Genomic DNA, 25,934 nt, shown 5'->3' with positions numbered 1-25,934 from the left:
ATGCTTTCTCTGGATCCTTTTGTAGAAATATCTCTGACCAGTTTGCATTTCTGACATCCTCTTCATATTGTAATTGTTTTCCTTACAATTACAATAAGACTATTGTCAGTACAACCAATTGGCACAGATAAGCAATTTGAGCAAAGTTCAAGTCTATTTATAAACATGTGGTCAATACAGGAAACTGATTGAGTGTCATCCTTTTTTATACATATTCTAGTTGGTTTATTAATTACCTGTGATAATCCACATGCCGTTGCTGTGCTCATTAATTTGATTTTCCTAAGACAGTCAGAAGAATTCCAATCAATGTTGAAGTCACCCATTAAGTAAATTTCAAGATTCATACTACTAACATGATCTAGCATATCACATATTTTATTTATATTTGGAGGTCTGTAACAGCATCCTATAAGTATTGGCTTAAGATGTTTCAGGCTAACTTTTAACCAAATTACTTCAATTCTAGAATACATTAAATCTGTTATCGCTTTGACAGGTATATGATGTTGAATATAGATAGCAACTCCTCCTACATATGCATTCCTATCATTCCTAAAAATGTTGTATCCATCAATCATTAAAGTTGCATCATCAAATGTAGAGTCTAAATGAGTTTCAGACACTGCCAATATGTGCAAGTTATTTAGCTGCAGTATATCTGTTAAATCACTCAATTTATTCCTTAGACTGCTTATAGTAATATGGGCAATTTTAAGACCTTTCTTTGGTAGTTTATGTAACATACCAAAGATCACTATCTTTCTTTCGATACATACTTTTAGATTCTATGTTGGAGCAAAATAGTTTACAAAAAATGACTAAAGTTTACAGAAAATGTCTTTTACGATGTGAAATACAGTAATACATAAGCATTGATACTGGTTTGGGACTCCTTACTGCATACAGATAGAGTAGTATGAGGGTGCCATGTTGCGACTTCTGGTGGCAGAAAGGAAAACGGAATGTTGGATTTTATGAGACCGGAGAATACTGTGTGTACTGCCGCAACCGTGCAGGAGAGCTGCAACCAAACCGTGGTGGAAAAGTTGGACACTTTTAAGTGCTACCTCTGTAGCCTGAGAGAAAGACTGCAGACACTACTTAGGGCTTTAAAAAGCACTGCTGCCTTCTCTGCATTTTTAGGGTAAAAAAAACCACATTTAATCTCTCTGAATTTGGAAAAACTGCTTTAAATTTTAGTGTACCCAACTCTTGGAACAAATTAAATAACTGCTTTACATAATTGTATTTTCTTTTGCATCCCTATTATCCTAATGTATTTATCAAATAATTGACCAATTCTGAATGTTTTTATGTTTCTATATTTCTTATGATTGTACTCTCTGTGTCGTTCTGTATTTGTCTTTTTAATCTGACTAGATGACATTGAATTTGTTTTCACAGTTATTAGTCTCCTAAAAATATTCTAAAATCAAAGATAATGCTCTTTATAGTCAAGATGCAAATGCAACAATATATACTACATATCAGATCTATATTCCTGAAAATAGACATGATTTTAGGATTAGTGCATTCATATTATAATCTAAATAACTCCTAACTTTCTTTCATGCTGCAGCTTCTGAAACCAATGTTGTTGGACACATTGTAACTCGTTAAAATACATTGTAACAGACATTAATTCAAGCTGATCAACTGCTATTCTCTTAAGCAGGAAACGTTTTTACTTTTCTTCATTGACGTGTCTGTCTCAGTCTGGTTCAATAACAAGCCGTCTCTCTCTCTCTCTCTCTCTCTCCATGGCAATATGTTGAGACCTCTGATGGATGGGTGGTATGTATGAATGACTGTCTCTATTTATTGAAGGCGGAGGACACAGACGCTGTGTTGTTGGGACAGGACTTAGACCTTGACCCAGTGACCCCGCATCTCACACAAATTTCAGATCATTCCGTAATGAGTGTGTCCCGGTCACAGCAGCCCCTTTCACCTGACCACTCACACACTGATGTAGACACAAACATGTGCTGATCAGTCATCATGTCTCTGCTCGCTGTGATAAGTCAGAGTGACTATAATAAGTAAGCTGTAATTACTGCAGGCTGCAGTGGACTAGGGTTAAACTATTTCTCATTAGAGGGCATTACTCGCACCAATGCACTATGACACTTTCTTTATAAGCTGTCTTTTGTTTGTTGTTTATTTTCTTTTTGTTTTTACTTTTTACAGTAAGATCATACTTCACGTAGGTGGTAATGATACCTGATTACATAAATTGGAGATCACTAAAATTAATGTTAAATCACTTTGTGCATATGCAACGACAATGTTGGACTCAGTAGTTCTGTGGACCCCTGCCAAACCTGATCAGTGATGAAATGTACAGCCGCATGTCATCCTTCAACCGCTGGTTGTCAGAATGGTGCCCAGCTAATGATGTGGGCTATGTGGCGATCTGGGGAAAGCCTGGTCTAATTGAGTGAGACGGCATTCATCCCACTTGGGATTTTTTTATCTCATATATAAATAAAAAAATCTGACCAAGAATATTATTGGTCATAAACCATGACAACCCAAGTTTGATAGTAGTAATCAGCGATTCAGTGCAATGCACTCCTCTGGGCTTCCATTAGAGCAGTCGCCCACTCATAGTCTAATAACCACAGTGTCTTTCCCCCGATTCAGATCGGTTAAATCAAAGGTAAACAAAAGAGGGGCTATACTTAACAACCTAATTGGAATTAAAACTAACACTGCAACGATAGAACAGAATGGAAAATTAGATGTGGACTATTAAATATTAGATCTCTGTCTTCTAAAGCAATATTGGTAAATAATTTGATATCATATAATCAAATTGATATATTCTATCTGACTGAAACCTGGCTGGGCCATGAAGAATATGTTAGTCTAAATGAAGCCACTCCTCCCAGTCATAATAATACTCAAATTTCTAGAGGCTCAGGCTGAGGAGGGGGAGTTGCAGCCATATTTGACTCAAGCCTGTTAATTAATCCTAAACCTAAACTAAATTATAACTTGTTTGAAAGCCTTGTTCTTAATATTCATCATCCAACATGGAAATCATTACAGCCAATTATATTTGTTGTTGTTTACCGAGCTCCAGGTACATATTGTGAATTCTGTTGTGTTTATGGACTTTTCTGTTGCCTGTTATTGTATATTGTTTCTGTGGCCTGTGTGTATTTTGTTGTGTATATTTCTGTTCCCTGTTTTATTTTGATAGTTTGGTTTTCTGTCTTGTCTTATCTGGTTTTACTTCCTGAGTTTTCCCACCTTTTTTGATTACTCTCCCTCTCCTAACGTGTCTCACCTGCTCCTTGTTTTCTCATTACCTCATGTATTTAACCTCTGTGTTCCCTTTGGCCCACGTCAGATCGTTTTGTGTCTGTGCTCGGTTAGTTTGTGTGTGTTTTGTGTCTCCCAGTGTCCGCTCTCGTCAACTTCTGTGCTCTTGGTTATTCCTGTTGTCGGATTCCCTTGGTTTTTTGATACCTTTTTGTCTTCGTTTTGGAATTGGTTTTTGCCTGCTGCAGCTCACAGGACTCCCTTGGTTTGTTTGTGTTTCATTAATAAATCCTCCACTTCAACCTTCTCCTGCCTGCCTGCCGCTTTCTGCGTTTGGGTCCTCTAATTCATCAAACTGTAACAAATTCTCAGTTTTTATCATGTGTAGTCCTTAAATCAGACAAAGTACTTATTGTAGGTGATTTTAATATTCATGTGGATGTTGACAACAATAGCCTTAGTACTGCTTTCAACTCATTATTAGATTCAATTGGTTTCAGTCAGAGTGTGCATAAGGCCACGCACTGTCTTAACCACAACCTCAACCTTGTGCTGGCATATGGCATTGATATTGAGGATTTAATAATATTTCCACAGAATCCTTTATTATCAGACCATTTCTTAATAACTTTCGAATTCTTACTACCCGACTATACGAAGTTAGATAAAAGCTTCTACACTAGATGCCTATCTGACAGTTCTATAGCTAAATTTAAGGAAGATATTCCAACAGCATTTAACTCAATGTCATGCCTTAATAATACAGAGGACCTCTGTGTTAACTTTAGTCCGCTCCAAATTGATAAATTTGTAGACGGTGTTATGGCCTACCTACGGAAGACTTTAGACTCTCTTGCCCCCCTCAAAAAGAAGATGATGAAGCAAAGGAAACTAGCACCTTGGTATAATTCCCAAACTCGCAAATTAAAACAAATCTTGCGAAAATTTCAAAGTAAATAGCATTCCACCAAACTGGAAGAATCTCGTTTAGATTGTGTTAAGAATTTATCTAAAAGACGTGTTCGTTCTGATTTCTGGAGGAAGGAGGAGAAGCTGGGGTCGAATTGAAAGTTAAGCAAAAGGTTTAATAAAACAACATGAAAACGACAGTCAAAACACAATCAAACATAAAACACTGCCAGCAGCAGACTGCAAAACATGCTTCCCCTGTCGGGTCACAGTTAGCAGCCACGCGACATGACAAAACAAATACACTGTAAACAGCGGACTGCAGCAGTTTCCCCTTGCGGGGTCACAGGCTGTAATGTCGAATCTTTCTCCTGCTCCCACATTTATTCCTGTCTCTCAGGATAAGGACCCACCTCTGAATTTCAAGTCACAGACTAAAGTTGTTTGTCATAGAAGTGTTGATTCTACAGTAATATGCATTTCCTTTGTTCCAATCACATCTAGCTCAACAGGGGATGGCTCCCCAAAAAGAGACAACAGTCACCTTTCCTGTGGGGACAATGAGTCTCCCACAGTATGCTAAATAACAGCCATGACCTAATTAATTCTTCAGAAGCCGGGCTTTGGGTGAGGCAGCCAAATGCTGATTAGTGTAGTGTGATGCAATCGGTTGATTCAGTGCTTCCTCCAGCTACAGTGTTCATTCAACTAAAAGTACATTTTTATCAGACATCACCAATGTTTTTTTTAAACCTAACAATTGGCAAGACAGTCTGAAAACCTATAGGAGGGCCCTCAGAAATGCCAGATCAGACTATTACTCATCATTAATAGAAGAAAATAAGAACAACCCAAGGTTTCTTTTCAGCACTGTAGCCAGGCTGACAGAAAGTCACAGCTCTACTGAGCCATCTATTCCTATAGCTCTGAGTAGTGATGACTTCAAGAGCTTCTTTAATGAAAAAATTATAACAATTAGAGATAAAATTCATCACCTTTTGCCCTCAACTTCCAATGGTTCACCTTTAAATACGGGACTACTAGAATGAACGATAAAACCTGAAATAAACTTAGACTGCTTTTTTCCTATAGACCTTCAACAACTAATGTTAAAAGTCTCTTCAGCTAAGCCATCTACCTGTCTCTTAGACCCCATCCCAACGAGGCTGCTTAAAGAAGCGTTACCCGTGGTTAACACTTAATTACTAGATATGATTAATATGTCTTTAGTAACAGGTTATGTACTGCAGTCATTGAAAGTAGCTGTGATAAAACCTCTTCTGAAAAAACCCACCCTCGATCCAGAAGTCTTAACCAACTATAGACCTATATCTAACCTTCCCTTTCTCTCCAAGATCCTTGAGAAGATAGTCGCTATTCAGTTATGTGATTTTCTACATAGCAATAGTTTGTTTGAGGACTTTCAGTCAGGATTTAGAAAGCATCATAGCACAGAGACGGCACTGGTGAAAATTACTAACGACCTTCTAAATTTTGCTGACAAAGGACTTGTGTCCGTACTTGTCTTACTAGATCTTAGTGCTGCATTCGACACTATTGATCATACCCTCCTGTTACAGAGATAGAAACAGACATTACTCCAGACATTACTTCACAGCACAGCAGAGTAGCTAACGTTAGATGCTAGTCTCACATAGCCAGACATTAATCCATAGCACAGCGGAGTAGCTAACGGTAGATGCTGGCTATATTGACAGTCATAAAAGCCCGTGCTTACGCGGAGCTCTGTAACCAACTGACAGACACAATTTGTGGGCTTAGAATTACAGTAGGAACCGCTAAAAACACAACAACCTCACCGTCCTCTCCACACGCAAGTCAGGCACACTTCCTCGGATGAGAATTACAATAGGAACCGCTAAAAATACCACTACCTTGCCGACTGAACACACTTCATTGGCTTAGAATTACAGCAACAATCGCTAAACATACTGCAAACTCACAGTCCTCTCTTTCCAATTTACAGCCCCCCTTTCGTGGCTTAAAATAACTCACCGTTGTCGGCTCCAGCTGCTGAACTACACGTTGTAAACAGCCATGGGATGCTTGCCTGGTCCTCCTGGTAACGTTAGCAGTTAACAGGGTTAGCATGGCGGCGTTAGCCAGGACCAGTCGAGATCACTTTACTAGCTGTGTCTCAATTGTTTTTGCGAGTAACCAACTCTAGCTATATAATTCAATGCGAGTACACAAATGTTGAAATTACATAAAATGCCCATCCCTAGTGGCTGTGATAAATTAGCCTGAAGCTAGTGCTTACCTGTTCAGGAGGAAATAAGCCAACTCTGCATCCTTTTGGGCTCTAAGCTGTCTCCATCTTTCAAATACATTTCCAATATTTACCAGGGGGTTGTTACGTCTCTGGTCACACAACTGTTAGAAACATGCTGTTTTCTTTTTTTTTAGGTTGGGTAGAATCTATCTCCGTTGATCCTGTTTGTTTGTTTGCTGCTTTCATGGCTGTACTAACGTTACAGCTGTAGCGCACTGGGTTTAGGTTTTTACAGGTATATCTGGCAATCCGGCCTGGCTGTCAAACTGGCAGTTGATAACAACACACAGATCAAAACAGAAATTCCGTCACGGAATGTAAATTTCAAAAAGAAAAAATACTGACATTAGCATTGTTGTCAGAAAAGATAGTATTTCTGCTTAACATGTTTCCTTAATATCTGATGAGGCATTGGTGTCATTTTTGGAATTATTACAGTACATATTACATATTGGACCTATTTTTCTGATCAATCTCAATTTGTTAATATTAACGATAAATCCTCCAAGTACACTAAAGTTAGCCATGGCGTTCCACAAGGCTCAGTGCTTGGGCCAATTCTGTTCTCCTTATATATGCTTCCTCTAGGCAATATTATTAGGAAACACTCAAAACTTTCACTGTTATGCGGATGACACCCAATTATACTTGTCACTTAAGCAAGATGAAACTAGTCAGTTAGTCAAACTTCACGCATGCATTAAAGATATAAAATCCTGGATGACCTACAATTTTCTGATGTTAAACTCAAAAAAAACTGAAGTTATTGTGCTGGGTTACCTCTGAATTTCATTATCTAAAAACATTGCTACCCTGGATGGTATTGCCCTGGCCTCCAGCACTACGGTCAGAAATCTAGGGGTTATTTTTGATCAGGATATATCCTTTAATGCCCATCTAAAACAAACCTCTAGAACAGCCTTTTTTCACCTTCGTAACATTGCTAAAATTAGGAACATCCTGTCTCAAAACGATACTGAAAAACTAGTCTATGCATTCGTTACTTCCAGGCTGGACTACTGTAATTCCTTACTATCAGGTTGCTCAAATAAACCCCTTAAGACTCTCCAGCTGATCCAGAATGCTGCAGCGTGTGTTCTGACAAAAACTAAGAAAAGTGATCACATTTCTCCTGAATTAGCTTCTCTGCATTGGCTTCCTGTTAAATCCAGGATTGAATTTAAAATCCTTCTCCTGACCTACAAAGCTCTAAATGGTCAAGCACCATCATATCTAGAAGAGCTCGTAATACCTTATTGTCCCACTAGAGCACTGCGCTCCCAGAATGCAGAGTTACTTGTCGTTCCTAGAGTCTCTAAAAGTAGAATGGGAGCCAGAACCTTCAGCTACCAGGCTCCTCTCCTGTGGAACCAGCTCCCAGTCTTGGTTCGGGGGGCAGACAGTGTCACCACATTTAAGAATAAACTGAAAACCCTCCTCTGTGAGAAAGCATATAGTTAGGGAGTGAGGAGATCCAGAAATGCTTTTTACTAACCTAGCTCTGGGGAGTTTACTCCCCGGAGTCCTTATGTTTCTTTTTCCCACCATTTTTCCTTGGATTAGGATGGCACCAAGATTTGGTTGCAGCTGTCTTTGTGGTCCTGCTTCACTACACCCTGCAACGCTCTGCGGTGTCCTTCTGAACCCTGCTGCATCCTGCTACATCCAGCTATGCTCTGCTGTGCCACGCTGCATCCTGTAATGACCTGCAGTGCCCTACTATGACATGAACTACTATGACTATCATTTTTAGTCACTGATCCTTTATCCTTATCGTGACTGTTATTGCCACTGTTCATCATATCACCAACCGGCCCGTCAGACACCGCCTTCCAAGAGCCTGGGTCTACCGAGGTTTCTTCCTAAAAGGGAGTTTTTCCTCGCCACCGTCGCCCTATGCTTGCTCTTGGTGGAATTACTAGAATTGTTGGAACTTTATAAATTATAGTGTGGTCTAGACCTACTCTATCTGTAAAGTGTCTCGAGATAACTCTTGTTATGATTTGATACTATAAATGAAATTGAATTGAAAATTGAATTTTTTTTTTTTTTTTTTTGGTATAGAACCAAATGGTCACTTTTGACACACAGATGGAAATCAGACCAAGAAATGCAGATAGATATTTTAAGGCAAACACAGTCCCTCTAGCAACACCATCAAGGCTCGATAATGGTGCCAAAGTTCTTACCTACACCAATTCAAAACCTTTAAAAAAAACACTTCTTCACATCTTTCTGCATTTAAAAAAGAAGCAAAGATTTCCAATGTTGTCTACAACTCAAGAACTTTGTCAAAATAAAATGCACTCTAAAATTGGCAATATATTGATTTCAGCCTCATCAAAGATAAAGTAATAGTAACTAAGATTAGATACACAATTACAAGACCACTGAAATTCATAAAAGTGCTCAGAACAATGACAAGTTTGGATATCTGCAGTTTCATGACAACTTCATCTGTTGATTAAGATTGTGTGAAAGAGTTGAAAGCGAGTGAACTGTGAGTGGAGATTTCACGAACTGTGAAGCTCAACCACTTCTACATCTTAGCCACACCAGCAGCATGGCTCTAGGGATGGCAATGTTGGTCTGTCTATACAACAACTGGATGGAGGTCATGATATTTGGTACAGGCATTCATGTTCCCTTCAGAATAAATTGTAATCACTTTGGTGATCCATGAACCTTCTTATTTAGCGCCATCATCAGGTTGTCCTTGTCCAATACTTTGGTCAATACCCAAATACCTGCAGAAGTAATGGCATTCCCATCAGTTCGCAGAGTTTAGTATTTGTAAAGACAAAGTTTTGTCTTCACTAATACTAAACTAAGATAGTGAATATGAAAAACATAACCTGCTAAACCTCAGCCTGTTAGCCTAGTCATTGTGAGCATGTTAGTGTGCTGACACTAGCATATATACTTCAAAGCACTGCTGAGCCTAAGTACAGCCTCAAAAAGCTGCTAGCATGGCTGTAGACTCTTAGACCAGAAAAATAGTCCAAACATGCAAAGGTAAATGACAATGCCTTGCCCAGCTGGCACAAATGGTCATCATACTGAACATGCCCTCTTACTCACCGGTGGAGATAGCAGATGCCAGTCCTCGAAGGGGCAGTACAGAGCTAATTAGAGTAAATAAATCTATGGAGGAACGTGTACTGCTGTGCTTTCTGCACAGAAGAAGGAAGAAAAAAAGAAAACATAGACAATGGGATGTGTGTCTAATTGAAGAGGTGACACAGTGTCATTAATATGCTGTCGCATATGGACATGTTAAGGTAGAGCTTCAGCAAACTGGTCAGCCATGGCCATTTTGAGCAGAAGTGTACCCAAACAAAAGAGGTCAGCTGTCTCTTGTTGTTTCATACTATAGCGCACCTAGCAGCAATGTCCAGACTGCAGCTTGCACTTGCATTGCATTATGATTTTCAGGTGACACATTCCAGAACACAACAATGCGTGAAATCGATCTCTTTTAGCTCGAAGTGCCTGTTTGGGTTGGGTTAGGTAGTGGCTGAAGAGTTTTAACATTCCTGCATTTCTCTCAGAAATACTTATTACTTATGGTGTCTTTACAGGTCTCCCTAAAAAATCAATCAGACAGCTGCAGCTGATTCAGAACGCTGCTGCCCGAGTCCTCACTAAAACCAAGAAAGTGGATCACATCACTCCAGTTCTGAAGTCTCTACACTGGCTTCCAGTGCCTCAAAGAATTGATTTCAAAATACTTTTGCTGGTTTATAAACCAGCAAAACGGTTTAGGGCCAAAATACATTTCTGATCCGCTACTACACTATGACCCACCCAGACCTCTCAGGTCGTCTGGGACAGGTCTACTTGTTGTTCCCAGAGTCAGGCAGCGTTCAGTTTTTATGCTCCACATATCTGGAACAAACTCCCAGAAAATTGCAGGTCCGCTGCAACTCTTAGTTCTTTTAAATCAAGGCTAAAGACCTATCTTTTTGATGTTGCCTTTCTTTAAATAATCTATTTTATCTGCTTTTATATGTTTAACTGTTTTAACTGCTCTTTCTTTAAATTCTAATCATTTTTATCCTCTTGCAGACACAGACATATTTCTAATTATTTCTCAGATGCTGACAGGACAATAGATTGACGGAAAAGACAGACGTTGGGCTGGTCAAAAGTTAGTCGAAGTAACTAATTTAGGCAGAAGGCCTAAAAATACTCTGACACTTTAAAACGGCTCTGGCCTATATTCTGTGACACTTTAAAACAGCTCTGGACTATGTAGGATATTCTATGACACTTTAAAACGGCTCTGGCCTATATTCTATGACACTTTAAAACAGCTCTGGACTATGTAGGATATTCTATGACACTTTAAAACGGCTCTGGCCTATATTCTATGACACTTTAAAACAGCTCTGGACTATGTAGGATATTCTATGACACTTTAAAACGGCTCTGGCCTATATTCTATGACACTTTAAAACAGCTCTGGACTATGTAGGATATTCTATGACACTTTAAAACGGCTCTGGCCTATATTCTATGACACTTTAAAACAGCTCTGGACTATGTAGGATATTCTATGACACTTTAAAACGGCTCTGGCCTATATTCTATGACACTTTAAAATGGCTCTGGGCTATTTGTAAAAAATACTCTATGACATTGTAAAGCGGCTCTGGACCCCTTACAAAAATAGTCTATGACATTTGAAAGAGGCTCTGGACTATTTAGAGACAGACTGCAGAAGAAATAAAATAGTTTAAGAACAAGTTCATGACTATTAAAATATTTTTGTCTGCAGGGCTGTACCGGGTTTTGCAAGGTTTGCCGAAAAAAGAATTTAGCTTTGTGGTGACGATCACATCAAAAAAGTAATAGTATACTATAAAGTTTTTGTCAATCATGGGTAATGTTTAAATGTTTTAACTGCGCTTTATTCACATATTTTCTCTATTCTTTAAATTCTTATACTGCACTGTAAAATTTATTCTTGTCTTTTAAATTGTTTTTAATTGTGTTTTAACTGCTCTTTCATGTTTTATGTAAAGCACTTTGAATTGCTATGTTGCTGAAATGTGCTATATAAATAAAGCTTCCTTGCCTTGCCTTGCCTTACTTCAGTTATTGCAGAATATTTGGCAGACGAGAAGTTGGCAGTAGTGAAATAAACAAGAAGTTGGCCTCATCTCCACAAAGCTTTCAATCGTGATCAGCATTGCTCACTGGCTAGACAATACTTCATTGTCTCTGTGTGTAATGTACTCAACTTGATGCACTTGCCTATAATTATTGAGCTACTTTAATTTCTACTATACTTTACTTTATTTGTCAGAATTGCTTGTTATAAGCTTTTTCTGTACTTAATCTGTCTTACATTCAAAAATCAGGACTAGCCAGTTTGCACGGTAAGGAAAGAAAATGTGCTGATATTGTTGATGGTGTTTGACTGAAATGTAAAACGGTAAAGTGACAATTTAGACACAGGAAAGGTTAACTTGAATCCTATTTCACATCGTAATCCTCTCGTCCTTAAACCAAGGTTAGATACTTCACTACAACTACATTGGCTGATGTTTTGAGTACACTTTGTTTTTTTCTCAAGCTCCATCTCTGCTCCCTGTCACAAATCACTAATGCTGGTGAAAAATGTGTCAGCACCTGCAAGGAAACAGCAGTTCAAAACTCAAAATTATCAGTTATACAAATTATTATGCAGTCAGGTATGCTTAGATAACAGTTTTTTCTACACATTCTTAACAACATTTCAAGTTATGGGTTTTTGTGTCTGAATTTTACTATACGTACACAACGCTGCCAACTTGAGCTGCAAAGAAGCTCTGGCCACCCGTCAAAAAGTCCGGGGAAGCTTATTGACGCTTTGGCTGCTCTGACGTGGTAGCATTCTTCGATCATGTTCAACACACGATTGAAGAAAAAGCACAAGCAGCCACTGCACGGCCAATCCATTGACACTAGAAACCTTTTATAAATTACATATATAATGACAGAATTTGTATTGGTTGTTGGTCGCAGCGGTGTCTGTTAGCAGTTAACTTGCTCGTTAGCTGCAGAATGCAGGCAGAGTGAGCAGCCACCAGCTGTTGATCCGTGAAGTTCTTCACTGTGAGCGGCCTGTTTAGAGACGATGTGGCCGGCAGGTAACGTTAACTGGTCTCTATACGCACACAACATCATAGCATAAATGATAGGGGACCCAGCAACAGCGATGATGAACTTTTCCTCTATTGTCTTGGAACTAATGTTTTTGTAGGAACGAAGGTTTACATTGTATGTTTCTCCAGAATCAGTCAGCACGAAGGACGTCTATATTCCGATTGGTTGCTGGCTTTTGCCGCTGCTTGCTGCTGAACCGCATCATAGCTCATTACCATAAAGTTGACATACTTTCAACTTTTGGATTGACGCTCTGGTCGCTCAAAACGCCCAAAACGCAACGCCCGACAGATTACAATTCAATTTCATTTTATTTATAGTATCAAATCATAACAAGAGTTATCTTGAGACACTTTACAGAGAGTAGTTCTAGACCACATTCTATAATTTACAAAGCAGCAATAATTCCCCCAAGAGCAAGCATTAGCAGTGGCTATTGCGACAGTGGCGAGGAGAAACTCTCTTTTAGGAAGAAACCTCGGCAGACTCTTGGTAGGCGGTGTCTGACGGGCCCGGTTGGGGTTATGATAAACAGTGGCGTAATAGTCACAATAAAGATAATGAAACAGTGACTACAATGGTAGTCGTAGTAGTTCATGTCATAGCCGGGCACAGCAGGCATTACGGGATGTAGCGTGGCACAGCAGAGCATGGGTGACGCAGTGGATGCGGCAGGAAGAAACATAAGGACTCCGGGGAGTTAACTCCCCAGAGCTAGGTTAGTAACACGTTTTTCTGGGACAGGATGCACATAAAAGGAAAAAAAGAAAAGAAAAGAGAGCGCAGCTCATTGTGTCATAAGAAGGAAGGAACTTCCCCGGCAGTATAAAATAATAATAGAATGACTAAGAGAGGCAGGTTAAAGAGAGATGCCTGGTCGGGCTAGAACTCTCCCCAACCAGATCGGGCTGTTCTGGCCTGCCTCCCTCTACTCTCACTTTATTATTGAACATATGATAGGTAAATCTGATGACTATAAAGAGAAGGAGAGAAAAGCAAGGGTGCTGTGTCTGCAGATATACACCCTGCCCGGCTGGGCTAGGCGTACACTGCAACTCCTCACTCCTTAACTATAAGCTTTATCAAAGAGGAGAGTTTTAAGTTTAGTCTTAAATGTAGTGACGTGTCTGCCCCCCGAACCCAGACTGGGAGCTGGTTCCACAGGAAAGGAGCCTGATAGCTGAAGGCTTTGGCTCCCATTCTACTTTTAGAGACTCTAGGAACGACAAGTAACTCTGCATTCTGGAAGCGCAGTGCTCTAGTGGGACAATAAGGTACTAAGAGCTGTTCTAGATAGGATGGTGCTTGACCATTTAGAGCTTTGTAGGTCAGGAGAAGGATTTTAAATTCAAGAAAGCCAATGCAGAGAAGCTAATACAGGAGAAATATGATCTCTTTTCTTAGATTTTGTCAGAACACGTGCTGCAGCATTCTGCATTAGCTGGAGAGTCTTAAGGGGTTTATTTGAGCATCCTGATAAGAGGGAATTACAATAGTCCAGCCTGGAAGTAACGAATGCATGGACTAGTTTTTCAGCATCGTTTTGAGACAGGACATTCCTAATTTTAGCAATGCTACGAAGGTGAAAAAAAGCTGTTCTAGAGGTTTGTTTTGAGTGGGCGTTAAAGGATATATCCTGATCGAAAATAACTCCTAGATTTCTAACAGTAGTGCTGGAGGCCAGGGCAATACCGTCCAGAGTAATTATATCTTCGGATAATGAGTTTCTGAGGTGTTTAGGGCCCAGCACAACCACAGTTTTGTTTGAGTTTAACATAAGAAAATTGTAGGCCATCCATGATTTTATATCTTTAACGCATACTTGAAGTTTAGCTAACTGACTGGTTTTGTCTGGCTTGATTGATAAGTATAATTGGGTGTTATCCGCATAACAGTGAAAGTTAATTGAGTGTTTCTTAATAACATTACCAAGAGGAAGCATAAGGAGAATAGAATTGGTCCAAGCACTGATCCTTGTGAAACGCCATGGCTAACTTTAACGTACCTGGAGGATTTATCATTAACATTAACAAATTGAGATCGGTCAGAGAAATAGGATTTAAAACAGCTTAGAGCAATTCCTTTAATGCCAACTAAATGTTCCAATCTCTGTAACAGGATGGTATGGTCAATAGTGCCAAATGCAGCACTAAGATCTAATAAGACAAGTACGGAAACAAGTCCTTTGTCTGTTAGAAAGTCGTTAGTAATTTTCACCAGTACCGTCTCTGTGCTATGATGCTTTCTAAATCCTGACTGAAAGTCCTCAAATAAGCTATTGCTATGTAGGAAATCACATAACTGATTGGCAACTACCTTCTCAAGGATCTTGGAGAAAAAGGGAAGGTTAGACATAGGTCTATAGTTGCCTAAGACCTCAGGATCTAGGGTTTTTTTTCAGAAGAGGTTTTATCACAGCTACTTTAAATGACTGTGGTACATAACCTGTTAATAGAGACATATTGATCATATCTAGTAACGAAGTGTTAACCACGGTAACGCTTCTTTAAGTAGCCTCGTTGGGATGGGGTCTAAGAGACAGGTGGATGGCTTTGCTGAAGAGACCTTTAACATTAATTGTTGAGGGTTTATAGGATAAAAACAGTCTAAGTATATGTCAGGTCTTGTCGTTCTTTCTAGCAGTCTGTCATTTAAAGGTGAACCGTTAGAGGTTGAGGGCAAAAGGTGATGAATAGTATCTCTAATTGTTTTTATTTTATCATTAAAGAAGCTCATGAAGTCATCACTACTCAGAGCTATCGGAATAGAAGGCTCAGTAGAGCTGTAGCTATCTCTCAGCCTGGCTACAGTGCTGAAAAGAAACCTTGGGTTGTTCTTATTTTCTTCTATCAGTGATGAATAATAGTCTGATCTGGCCTTTCTTAGGGTCTTCCTATATGTTTTCAGACTGTCTTGCCAATCTAAATGAGATTCTTCCAGTTTGGTGGAACGCCATTTACTTTCAAGTTTTCACGAAATTTGCCTCAATTTATGAGTTTGGGAGTTATACCAAGGTGCTAGTTTGTTTGCTTCATCATCTTCTTTTTGAGGGGAGCAACAGAGTCTAAGTAGTCCGCAGGCAGGCCGTAGCACCATCTACACAATTTTCAATTTGAGAGGGACTAAAGTTAACATAAAGGTCCTCTGTTTTATTAAAGCACGGTAATGAGTTTAGTGCTGTTGGAATAGCTTCCTTAAATTTAGCTATAGCACTGTCAGATAGGCATCTAGTGTAGAAGCTTTTATCTAATTTTGTATAATCGGATATTAAGAATTCGAAAGTTAAGAAGTGGTCTGATAATAAATGATTTTGCGAGAATACTATTACATCTTCAATTTTGATGCCATATGCCAGCACAAGGTCGAGGGTGTGGTTAAAACACTGATCTGAGTCGAGGAACAGACACGTCTCATTTTTTGGGACAGGCTGTGGCTGACGTGAACTTAATGCTAAATTGACTATGTTTGCAGTCAACTTCTTATTACTTAGGGGATTCACCACTTTGTATGGTCTATTGTTGATTATAACTGGAATAGTACTAGTACTACATGTTACCGTGCAGAAAACATTTTCAGATTCATCCACTTGTAAAATGCCAGTAGGATCAATACCTGGGGGGCATGAATCTGTGATATTTTCAACAGAACGTCAATACTTAACTTTCAGTGTGGTCGTTATGTTGTCAGATAGCAGCCTGGCTCCATGTCGGTTTGGGTGGAGACCATCACGCTTCAGCTGACTGGGCCTTTCCCAGAACAAGTTGAAGTTGTTGACATAGGGAATGCTCAGGGAAGTGCAGAGTGGTTCCAGCCAGGTGTGGAGCCAGAGCAGTCTGGACCATCTCTCAGCACCCTTCCTGTAGGTAAGTAGAGGCCCAGAGATGACGATCCGTTTTCCTATGCCCATCAGGGTGGTGATGAGAGTGGTGAAGTCTCTCCGGAGTGCCGTCGACCGTCCCTCTCTGATGTCGTTTGTGCCCACATGCACGATGATGTTGTCGACCTTGGTGTGGCGGGCGAGGATGCTTGGACGTTTGTGCTGGATGTCACGGACCTTGGCACCAGGGAAGCAGTAGACCTTGGAGGGACCGCTAGATGAAGGGGGAATGTAGAAGTCCCTGACCATGTAACTTCCGATGACCCCGCATGGAAGTTGTTGAGTCCGAGGGGGGGCAGGATTGAGGGCGCGCTGACTGTGTGGATGAACCAGGATGAGCTGCGTGGGGATGTGGCAGAGAAGGGTTTCCACAGAGCAGATGGAACTCCTCATCCGCTCCTTGCAGCTGAGAGAAGCCAGCTTCCATTGAAAATGAATGACTTCCAGTATCTTTAGAAGCTCAAGTCGGTGGCAGTGTATACATACAGTTAGAGTTGAGGCACAGAGAAAGACACAACATGTAGGACAGGTCATGTGCTGTCAGGGGAGAGTGAGACAGGCTGCAGGTGACTCTATAAACCCTCCTTTATAAGGAAGCGGAGCACAACCTATCTCCCCCAGGACCTCCTCATGAATGAACCACTCAGCTTTCCCCTAAGTCTGGTTTGGTGTGTGTAGATGTGTGTTTTGAGGGAATCACACTGATTGTTTTTTTTTAAGATCAATTTATTTAATTTTTTTTCATTTTAAACATCAGAACAAACACACTTGAACAGGAACGGAATCAGAAGTTTAAGTTCCTGGATATAGTCAGAGTTAAGTAAGTAAGTTATTGTGAGCATCTAACTGGACATCCTTAATATGACACACTATAATGGCAGTCTCTCTGTTTCTTTGCCTGTAGTGTATATCTCACACACACACAAATACAAACACTCGTCCCCCTGCCAAACAAACAGCCTTGGTATGCAAGCTATTTACGCTAAACTTTGGGAATGAGATTCCATCGTACTGCCTCATGTTCAGCAATACATTCCACTGAGACCCTCAGACTGAGTCCCTTCAGCTCTATGTTGGTGACATTTATCTTGTTCCCTCACATGAGTAATTTAATTTCTATATTTAATTTTCACATTTCATTTGAATTTAAAGGAACAGAACCACAGCTTTAGTCATCTTGTGGCATGTGTCTAACACGAGTCCTTTTCAGACATCCAACATCGTTTCCACATCCTTGGACAGCCTGCTGACATTTGCTAATTTATTTATTTATTTAATGAGGAATACCTCTTGAGATGTATCATCTCATTTTCCTCGATAGAACTGGACACTACAAAGGACAAGACATTACCGTACAACATACACATTCACTCACATACTAACCTCCCACACCCCTGCCCAGACATCACCAGAATGTTTACAAAATGTATGAATAGTAATTAAAAACAAAAAATAGAAAACTAAAAATCCAACCAAAAAACAATTACACCATAAAGCAATCAAGTGGAAAGCATTATTAGCACTAATTATAGAACTAATTAACACTTAACACAAAGTACAGCTGAGGCTGATGGGAATGACATTATTTTAAATGTGTTAAAACAAATTACTGGACAATTGAAAAATTTCTAAGGCAATGGCCTGGATGCCTGGAAGAGGCATGTTACAGGCCTTCTGCTCTACTCAAATTCATACCCGATGCTGGCAAAGATGACGAGAGATACCAGGAAGGATGAAGCCAAAATCCTTTGGGGACTTCAGAGTGCTGGAAACTCAATTGCACTGTGGTCAGGAACAAGAAATTGATTCAACGGTCAGGTGAGGTTTGCGTCTCAGAACTTGTGTTGATCAAAGGTGCTGTGGTGGCCATCATTGACATCACAATAAGGTATAAGATGAGCCCAGGCATGTTGAGCGAGGCATGGGAGGAAAAGAAGGCAGAGTAGGCTCCTTCCCAATCATGTTTACTGTATTTGTGAAAGAGAAGAATATAGCAAGATAGTGGGGTCTCCATTTTCACCTCGGGAAGATGAACAGGAAGCACACTTAAAGACACCTCTCAAAGCTCCGGCCTGACATCAAGTCATTTGTCTCAGTGAGTCAGTAAGTTGGAGAGCCAAGTTCAAGATGCAGCACGCACACACAAACACACACACAGCAACTAGCAATCCTGAAATTAGAAAAATAAATCACCCCTTACTGTCATTTGTACTAGCAAGGGACCTTCCATTCATCACAAGTTAGGGACAGGAAGTGCACTGAGCAGCCAACATAATACAATACATCCATAAGGTAATAACGGCTAACATAATAAAACAAAAAGTAAATATAGGTATGGCAGGTGGCTGTCTGGGTTCTTCAGAATAAATGTGCGATGAATTTGAATGAGTTATTTTCATATTTCATATTTTATATTTCACATTATTTTATTTTCTTGAAGCAAAAGAAAGGAGTACTGTTAAGTGATAGTAAGATTTAACTTGTCACTACCATTTTATGGGAGATACATCAATTGCCATTAATCATTTGTTACACAGGATTTGAATAACTGTGAATGGACAACAATTTAACTTGTTAAGGTGCAGTCAGCCAATTTCTCAATGTTAGAGAAAATGGAAACATGTTCTTAATTCGTCAGTCTCATGTGCTTCAGTGGAAATAAATAAGAGGTGGAGGGAATATTCACAATGATTGGGTTTGTCACTAAGCCCTCAAAAACCGCCAGACAGGATGCTCTACTCACAGCGAATCGATGAAAAAATGGCTGCAACTTCAGTATCATTTGCTTTTATAACTAACATGAAGGGCTGACATCAGTAGCCTTTAAATAGGAATTCTGACGAAGTGTGTCTTGACTTTCTCAAAATCACTTGAAAGATAACATACCACACTAACTGAACTTTGGGAATATTTAAAGAAGCAACAATTATGGTGAGTTTTTTGCTGAAACTTCTGTTCAAGTCTGCTGTACCAGCTCTGGTCTAGTTCACCATAGCTCCTACTTTAGCTGATATAGGCCAAACTACAGTTTTGTCTCCCAAATAGATAACATTGCATTGTCCAAACTCCAACTTGTCCACATTTAGCAAGGCTCAGTGTCAGGGTTACTTTCCCATACCATTCAAATATTCCCTTAAAGTGGAAGACATGTTGTGTCCTGGTTGAACTGTGGATAACCACATCACTGTGTGTAAGCCTCACAAGACGGTACATAACTATACCCAACCTTTTATTTAGGTGGCTCAAACTAGTGGAATCATTAAGTCCACTTGCAATATAACTTGAAGGTAGCATTGCATGCACCGTGAGGAGGAAGCATTTTCAAGCAAGTCAATTATTTGTTTGTGCTGTGGATACATGTGAAGCTTGCTAGCAACTGCAGATATTGTGTGTAAAAACAGCTTTTTGCCTTGCCTTCAAGTGTGGCAATCCGGAACAGACTTTTACCTTGAGACTTGGTTGGATGACTCTTGGTATGAACTATTTTGTTTTAAGCATACTATGACCTTTAAAGGGATATTTTGCTGATTTTAATCCAGCTCTGTGTCATGGCAGTGTGGGCATGTGTTTGAATGAATGTTGTGTTCCTTCCCTCCGTGGCGCCAGTGCATGGAGCTTGGAGTAGTCGTGGTTTGCTAAAATCTGCTAAAATGAAGTGAAATGCTGTGTCACCTCACATGTTTTGCGTCATCCAATGGATTTTAGCAGAACACACTGGTCATGCTGCCATGACACCAAGCTATAAAAAAATCATCAACATATCTCTTTTATGAAAGAGGAGACAAATACATTGTCATCATCTTTTCATGAAACACTTTACGTATCCAATCCTCTCTTTTTCAATATACCACCATAGAAAAATACTTGTGTTTTTTCATTTGACAGCTGTAATAATGCTAGTCTGTTAAGGAATTAGTCATGACATTACACATTACAAGTTATCAGGATATAGCTTAAGAGGTTTACTATGATCAATAATTATGCAGTTGGTTTATAACAGTATTAAATAATTGCATTATGCCTTGAGCACTTCTAATGTCCTTGGCAGGTTTTATTGCACTTGATAGACAGCAAGGTTGGTGGTCAACCAGAAATCCATTTCAGACATAAAGTCGCTGAAATGTTTTACTGCTTCGAGAAATGGTGCTGTTTGCAACCTCAAATTTATACACACACACACACACACACTGAGAAGGTGATTACTGACAGAGCTATGTGCTGACTTTATGTGTTTCCAGTCAAAATTATCCTGGAATGAAGATTGACACCTCAGGATTAAAACCGACATGAAATTACAGTTAACCAGCAGTAGAACACACAAAGGCAAACAAACTCGTACTTAAACTAAAGGGCCAGATGACAGTGAGAGCATAACAGCATACTGAGCATAACCAAAATTTGGTGTGTGTGTTTGTGTGCACACACGTACATACGTGACCATGTCTGTTATTTTAGCTTCACTCCCAAACAAAAATGATGATTTAAGTGCATGTAAGTAGATTTCCAATGAGAGTTGTTTTTTTGTATTTGGGAGTAAGGATAGCCACCACCATCAACACACACACACACACACACACACACACACACACACACACACACACACACACACACACACACACCACAAGTACCACATTGTCAGAGCAGCATCGGTCAAATTAACGCTGAACTGCTGAAAACCAATCCATGTTTTTACACACGTCTCTCTGTCTCTCTCTCTTTCACACACACGCACACAAAATATTGTATGATTCAAACATCTTTGGATTGAGCCTGGGAAGAACTTAAAAATACAGACTCATGGTGGACCTTCTGGTTGTTTTTGGTCATCATACACATGAGCAAAGGTCTGTCTCTCCCATGGCTGGTCTGTGGCCGGATGAACATTACCTTCCCCTTTCTTTGTGTTGTAATTTTAAACTCCGGTGGATTTCTGAGGACTATGGTTAACTGCTCCTCAGATCTCTGCAGGGTAAATCCAGACAGCTAGCTAGACTATCTGTCCAATCTTTTTTTTGCATGACTAAAACAACTTTGTAACGTACACATGTTCCACCAAAACAAGTTCCTTCCCGAGGCTATTTTTTTTCTTAGTGGTGGTTTCTTCCATCCCTGTATGCTAGCCAGACCCTCCTTCGCAGCTCTGTGGAGGAAGGTATGGCAAAGCGAGACAAATTTCAAAGTAATGTTTAATATGTTTTTGTAGGCACCAACAATGGTAAAGGTAAATTCCTTGTAAGTGTTACTTATTTGGCAATAAATCCTTTCTGGTTTGTTTACTATTTTCTATTTGGTTTTTTCCACTGTCAGTTTCTCTGTTGTCTTCCCCTTTCTCCTCCCACTACTGCTGCCAGCTGATTGAGTGCACCTGGTTATCGTTTTTCCCCGTCTTTGTGATAATGTTTACTTATCTTTTCCTGTGTTTGTCCCCTGCAGTTACCATATCAGACCTGTCTGTTATCTCCAGTCAGCTGGCTTCACCACTCGTTCCCCCCCTTATGAAACCAAAATATATTGCAGTACATTGGAAAATATTATGTGATATATTGGGCAATATATTCCCATATATGTGATTTAATATTTATATTTTCCAATATATTGCCATATGTGCATATACCATATGTTTATATATTGATAGCCTACATATAAAAAAAAATGTGTAATCCTGTTTTCCTGCTCTTTGTATAAGGTTCTGTTTCTCTATTTGTGTACTTCTGTTTAATGTATGTCCCTATGGATTGTTTTTGTACTGTGATTTTTGTCTCCTTGTCATTGAGTGATTTTCGGTCTTGTTTTTTATTATGTTCTGTTTCCTATTTTATTGTGATAGTCTGTTTTCTGTCTTGTCATGTCTAGTTCTGCTTCCTGTGTGATTGTCTAATGTGCTCCACCTGTTCCCTTGCCCTGGTGTCACCTGTCCTGTGTTTGCTCGTTGCCTAGTTTATTTAGCCTCTGTGGATTGTTTTGTGTCCGTTGTCCTGCCTGCGTGAGTTTGTGTTCCTCGCCCTGCTAGTTTGTGTCCAGAGGCCTGTACTACGAAGCAGGCTTTGGTGTTAGCGAGCTAAGTTCAGGTTCTACCCAGGACTTTCTGAATCATGAAGGTGGATCACTTGTTATTGGGTTCAATCGCCGTGGTAACTCATGCTGAACGCCTAACCTGGTCGGGAGTATGTTAAGCTGGAGATCAGAGATCAACCGGTGTTAAAGCACCGCCTACTGACCAATCAATACTCGATTGATAACGGCGTCACCGTTCTATGAAGACCAGGTGGAGCTCGGTGCACGGAGAAAGAGAGAGAGGGGACAGAGGTGTGCACTCATAAAAGTTAAAACATTTAGAGACAGACAGCACTGTTAACATTCCCTGATGAGTATTTTTATGAAATATATATATTTTAATAGGAGGGAATTACATATCTGCTATTTGTCGGCTTCTTGAGCCGTGTGTCGCCAATGCGCACATCGGTATGAATTATGTTTTATTTCACGATCACTTGCCACTGCTGGGGTTGCAACTGAAATAATAGGCTGAAGCAACGACAGTTTATGGAAAGCACAAGTGTAATTATGGTCAGATCTTGTGCCTGACTGATGGGGAAGTGACCAGTGTAGTCTAATGTAGGCTATTTTAGTGGGTGTACTGTATATTGGCCAGAATCTGCCTTTGAGGGAAGAGGGGGGCATATCATAGTGGGTGGGGCCTGTGTGTCCTCCCCCAGGGACGTTTTAAGCATCAACGACTTCATTTCCTGCATTCCAATACACTTTAATACACCAATTTACTTTATTCAGCCTATATATATATGTTAAGAAAAAAGCTAATATAAATAATATATATAAAATATAATGGTGTCATTGAGCATTTTTAAGTGGTTAGCCTACATAGAAATCCTGGAGCTTACTATCACGTAGACTACACCACTTATTGATAGGATAAGCGTTGTGATTTACGTAAAACAGCGTCGGCTTTTTTGCCAGCTTTCCTTCCTGCATTTTGCCTGTAAAACGTGTTTGTGTTTTTCATATTTATGTAGAATTATAATTTGCACTTCTTATATAAAACCTGCGGCTCTGGTAGATGTTTGCAATTGGTCGTGGTGCGTAAACACCACCTCCTTTTATGTGAATGCACACGCCGCTGGAATGGGAAACCCTGAGTTGACTGAACTAGTTGATAACCAGCGTCATGATACAGCTTATGCGGGTCCGTGGTTGTTAAGTTAAGGTGAAGCCGGATAACTGAAAGAGATCCAGGGCATGTTGATCTTGCTTCGTAGTACAGGCCTCTGGTCCTGTGTGTTGAGTTAGTTCCTATCCTGTCAGTTTGTTTCAGCCTTATGCCTTTTTTTTTTATTTTTCCCTGGGTTTTTAACAGCCTTAGTGCTGCCGTGTTTTTGTTAATAAATCCCCTTCCTCAAACCTTCTCCTGCCTACCTGCCTGCTCTCTGTGATTGGGTCCTTTATTCCCTGCCTCCCCATAACACATTTACTTATAAAAATCTTCTTCCTGAATAGGGTTGGGTACCGAAATCCGTTGCTAATACGGCACAGGTCACGACCTGTATCTACTGGACCGAATAGCAACGTGGATTTTGGCGCCTCATTTCGGTGCTACCGATATGTCTGCTCTGCTCTCTGGTGCTCTGAAACAGACGTTACAGGCAACAGAAACATCACTGCACGTGATGCTAGTTAACACTACACTTGACAGCAGCTAACGTTAGCCTACTGCTAGCTAGTAGCTGGATTAAACACGGTTACAATGCTGACAACTAACGCTAAACGGTGTAACGTTTGTCTGTATTACACTGTAGAGGATTAAAATATATTCTACCATATATTAAACACATATTTGTACATATATTTCATGTCTACGTTTCCATATACTTTTCCATATATTTAAAATATATTCTACCATGTATTAAACACATATCTACATATGTTTCCATATAATTTTCCATATATTTAAAATGTATGCTACCAAATATTAAACATAGATGGGAAACTATATCTTTACATATATTACCAGTACATTTTCCCATATAAATGGGAATACATTGTGGTGGATATTTATAAATATAAATTAGCATATATTTTGGAATATATAAACACATATATATTCATGTTCAATATATAGCAATATATTGAAAGTGGCAATCATTTGTATATTTTGCAATATATTACATGAATATATAATATATTGTATAATATATGTGTCATCAATATATTATAATATATTGTAAAATGTAATGGAAAATAATATATTGCAATGTATTACAATATATTTCAAGTAATATATTGGTAAATATATTTTCCTTTCGTAAGGGCCCTCCCACGGCACCCTCCTTTGACCTGCCTCCGCTTCCATCCATCCACTCCTCGGCTTCTCTGCTCTCCAGCCCCAGTGTCTACTCCTCGGCTTTGTGGCCCTGGTTTTCCCGCGCTCCTCTGAGTACCCTCACCCTTGAATTCCTTCACCCTCCTACCCCCAGTTCCCAAGTCCCACACCATCATATCTGCCTTCGCCATCCTACCCCTGCTCCCGAGTCCCTCACCATCCTTTCTGCCTTTTCCTCGGTCCCTGGCGTCTACCTCCCTACTTCCTTTTCCCTATTTACTCAATAAACCTGTTGCTATTTGATCCTTGTGTTTGAGTCAGTTCTGTTCCCGCATCACAAAATCCTTTTCTGATTTCTAATTTTAATTCTCATGGGTTCATCACTACAAGTACCACTTTCACATCCAGGTCAAAAACACAAATTATAAGGCGCAATATAATTAACAATTTCAGTTCCTTGTGCTGTATGTGTAGTGACTGCAATGCATTCTGGTCATTGAAGATGCTGAGGAACTTGAATCTCTTCCTCTTCTATGACTGGATTAAATGTTGCCTTCTGAAAGCCACCAAAATAGTTTTATGAGCTCTCTTTTGCGCTGCATTGTAGCTACCCTGTTGATGTTAGGGTGTCACATCCAGCTGAACCACCAGCTCCAAAGTTGAATCAGGAACATCAGGTGTTAAATTGTTCTGTGGATTTTGCCTTTGACTAAAGGCTAGATCATCCTCAGCAGGACGTGGTAACTCTTTATAATAACCACCATTAATAGATGGTAAATTGATAGTTAATTAATCTTTAGTTAATTGTCATTTAACTGTTATCAAACAGTTATTTAACTGTTAACAAACAATTAAATTATAATTAATGTTTACTAATTATTAGTAGTGCTGTAAATTAACAGTTTATTGTAACACATATATCCCTCATATACTATATTAGGTATCGGGTAATGATTAAACAAATGTTTGTTAACCTTTAAGAAACCATTTTTAAAACATCTATAAACATTACATAGATGGACCAGATATTCCTAACACTTTGTCAAGGGTTACTAGTTGGTTTGTAAACCATTTATAAACAGTGTCTGGATGGT

At 39.6% G+C, this 25,934-nt stretch overlaps 1 protein-coding gene across 1 annotated transcript in view; it reads right to left on the bottom strand.

Moving 5' to 3' along the window:
- The window catches only part of LOC114553767 (uncharacterized), a 30,917-nt gene extending 5,886 nt beyond the window's left edge, over positions 1-25,031 (bottom strand). The window contains exon 1 of the mRNA XM_028575105.1: positions 24,855-25,031. Coding sequence (XP_028430906.1) covers positions 24,855-25,031 — 177 coding nt within the window. The remainder of the gene's footprint in view (positions 1-24,854) is intronic.
- Between the last annotated feature and the right edge of the window lie 903 nt (positions 25,032-25,934).

This window comes from Perca flavescens, chromosome 4 (genome assembly GCF_004354835.1).
Source record: "Perca flavescens isolate YP-PL-M2 chromosome 4, PFLA_1.0, whole genome shotgun sequence".
Classification (NCBI taxonomy): domain Eukaryota; kingdom Metazoa; phylum Chordata; class Actinopteri; order Perciformes; family Percidae; genus Perca; species Perca flavescens.
Note: the sequence above shows the minus strand (reverse complement) of the source record. Positions and strands in the feature narration are given on the sequence as shown.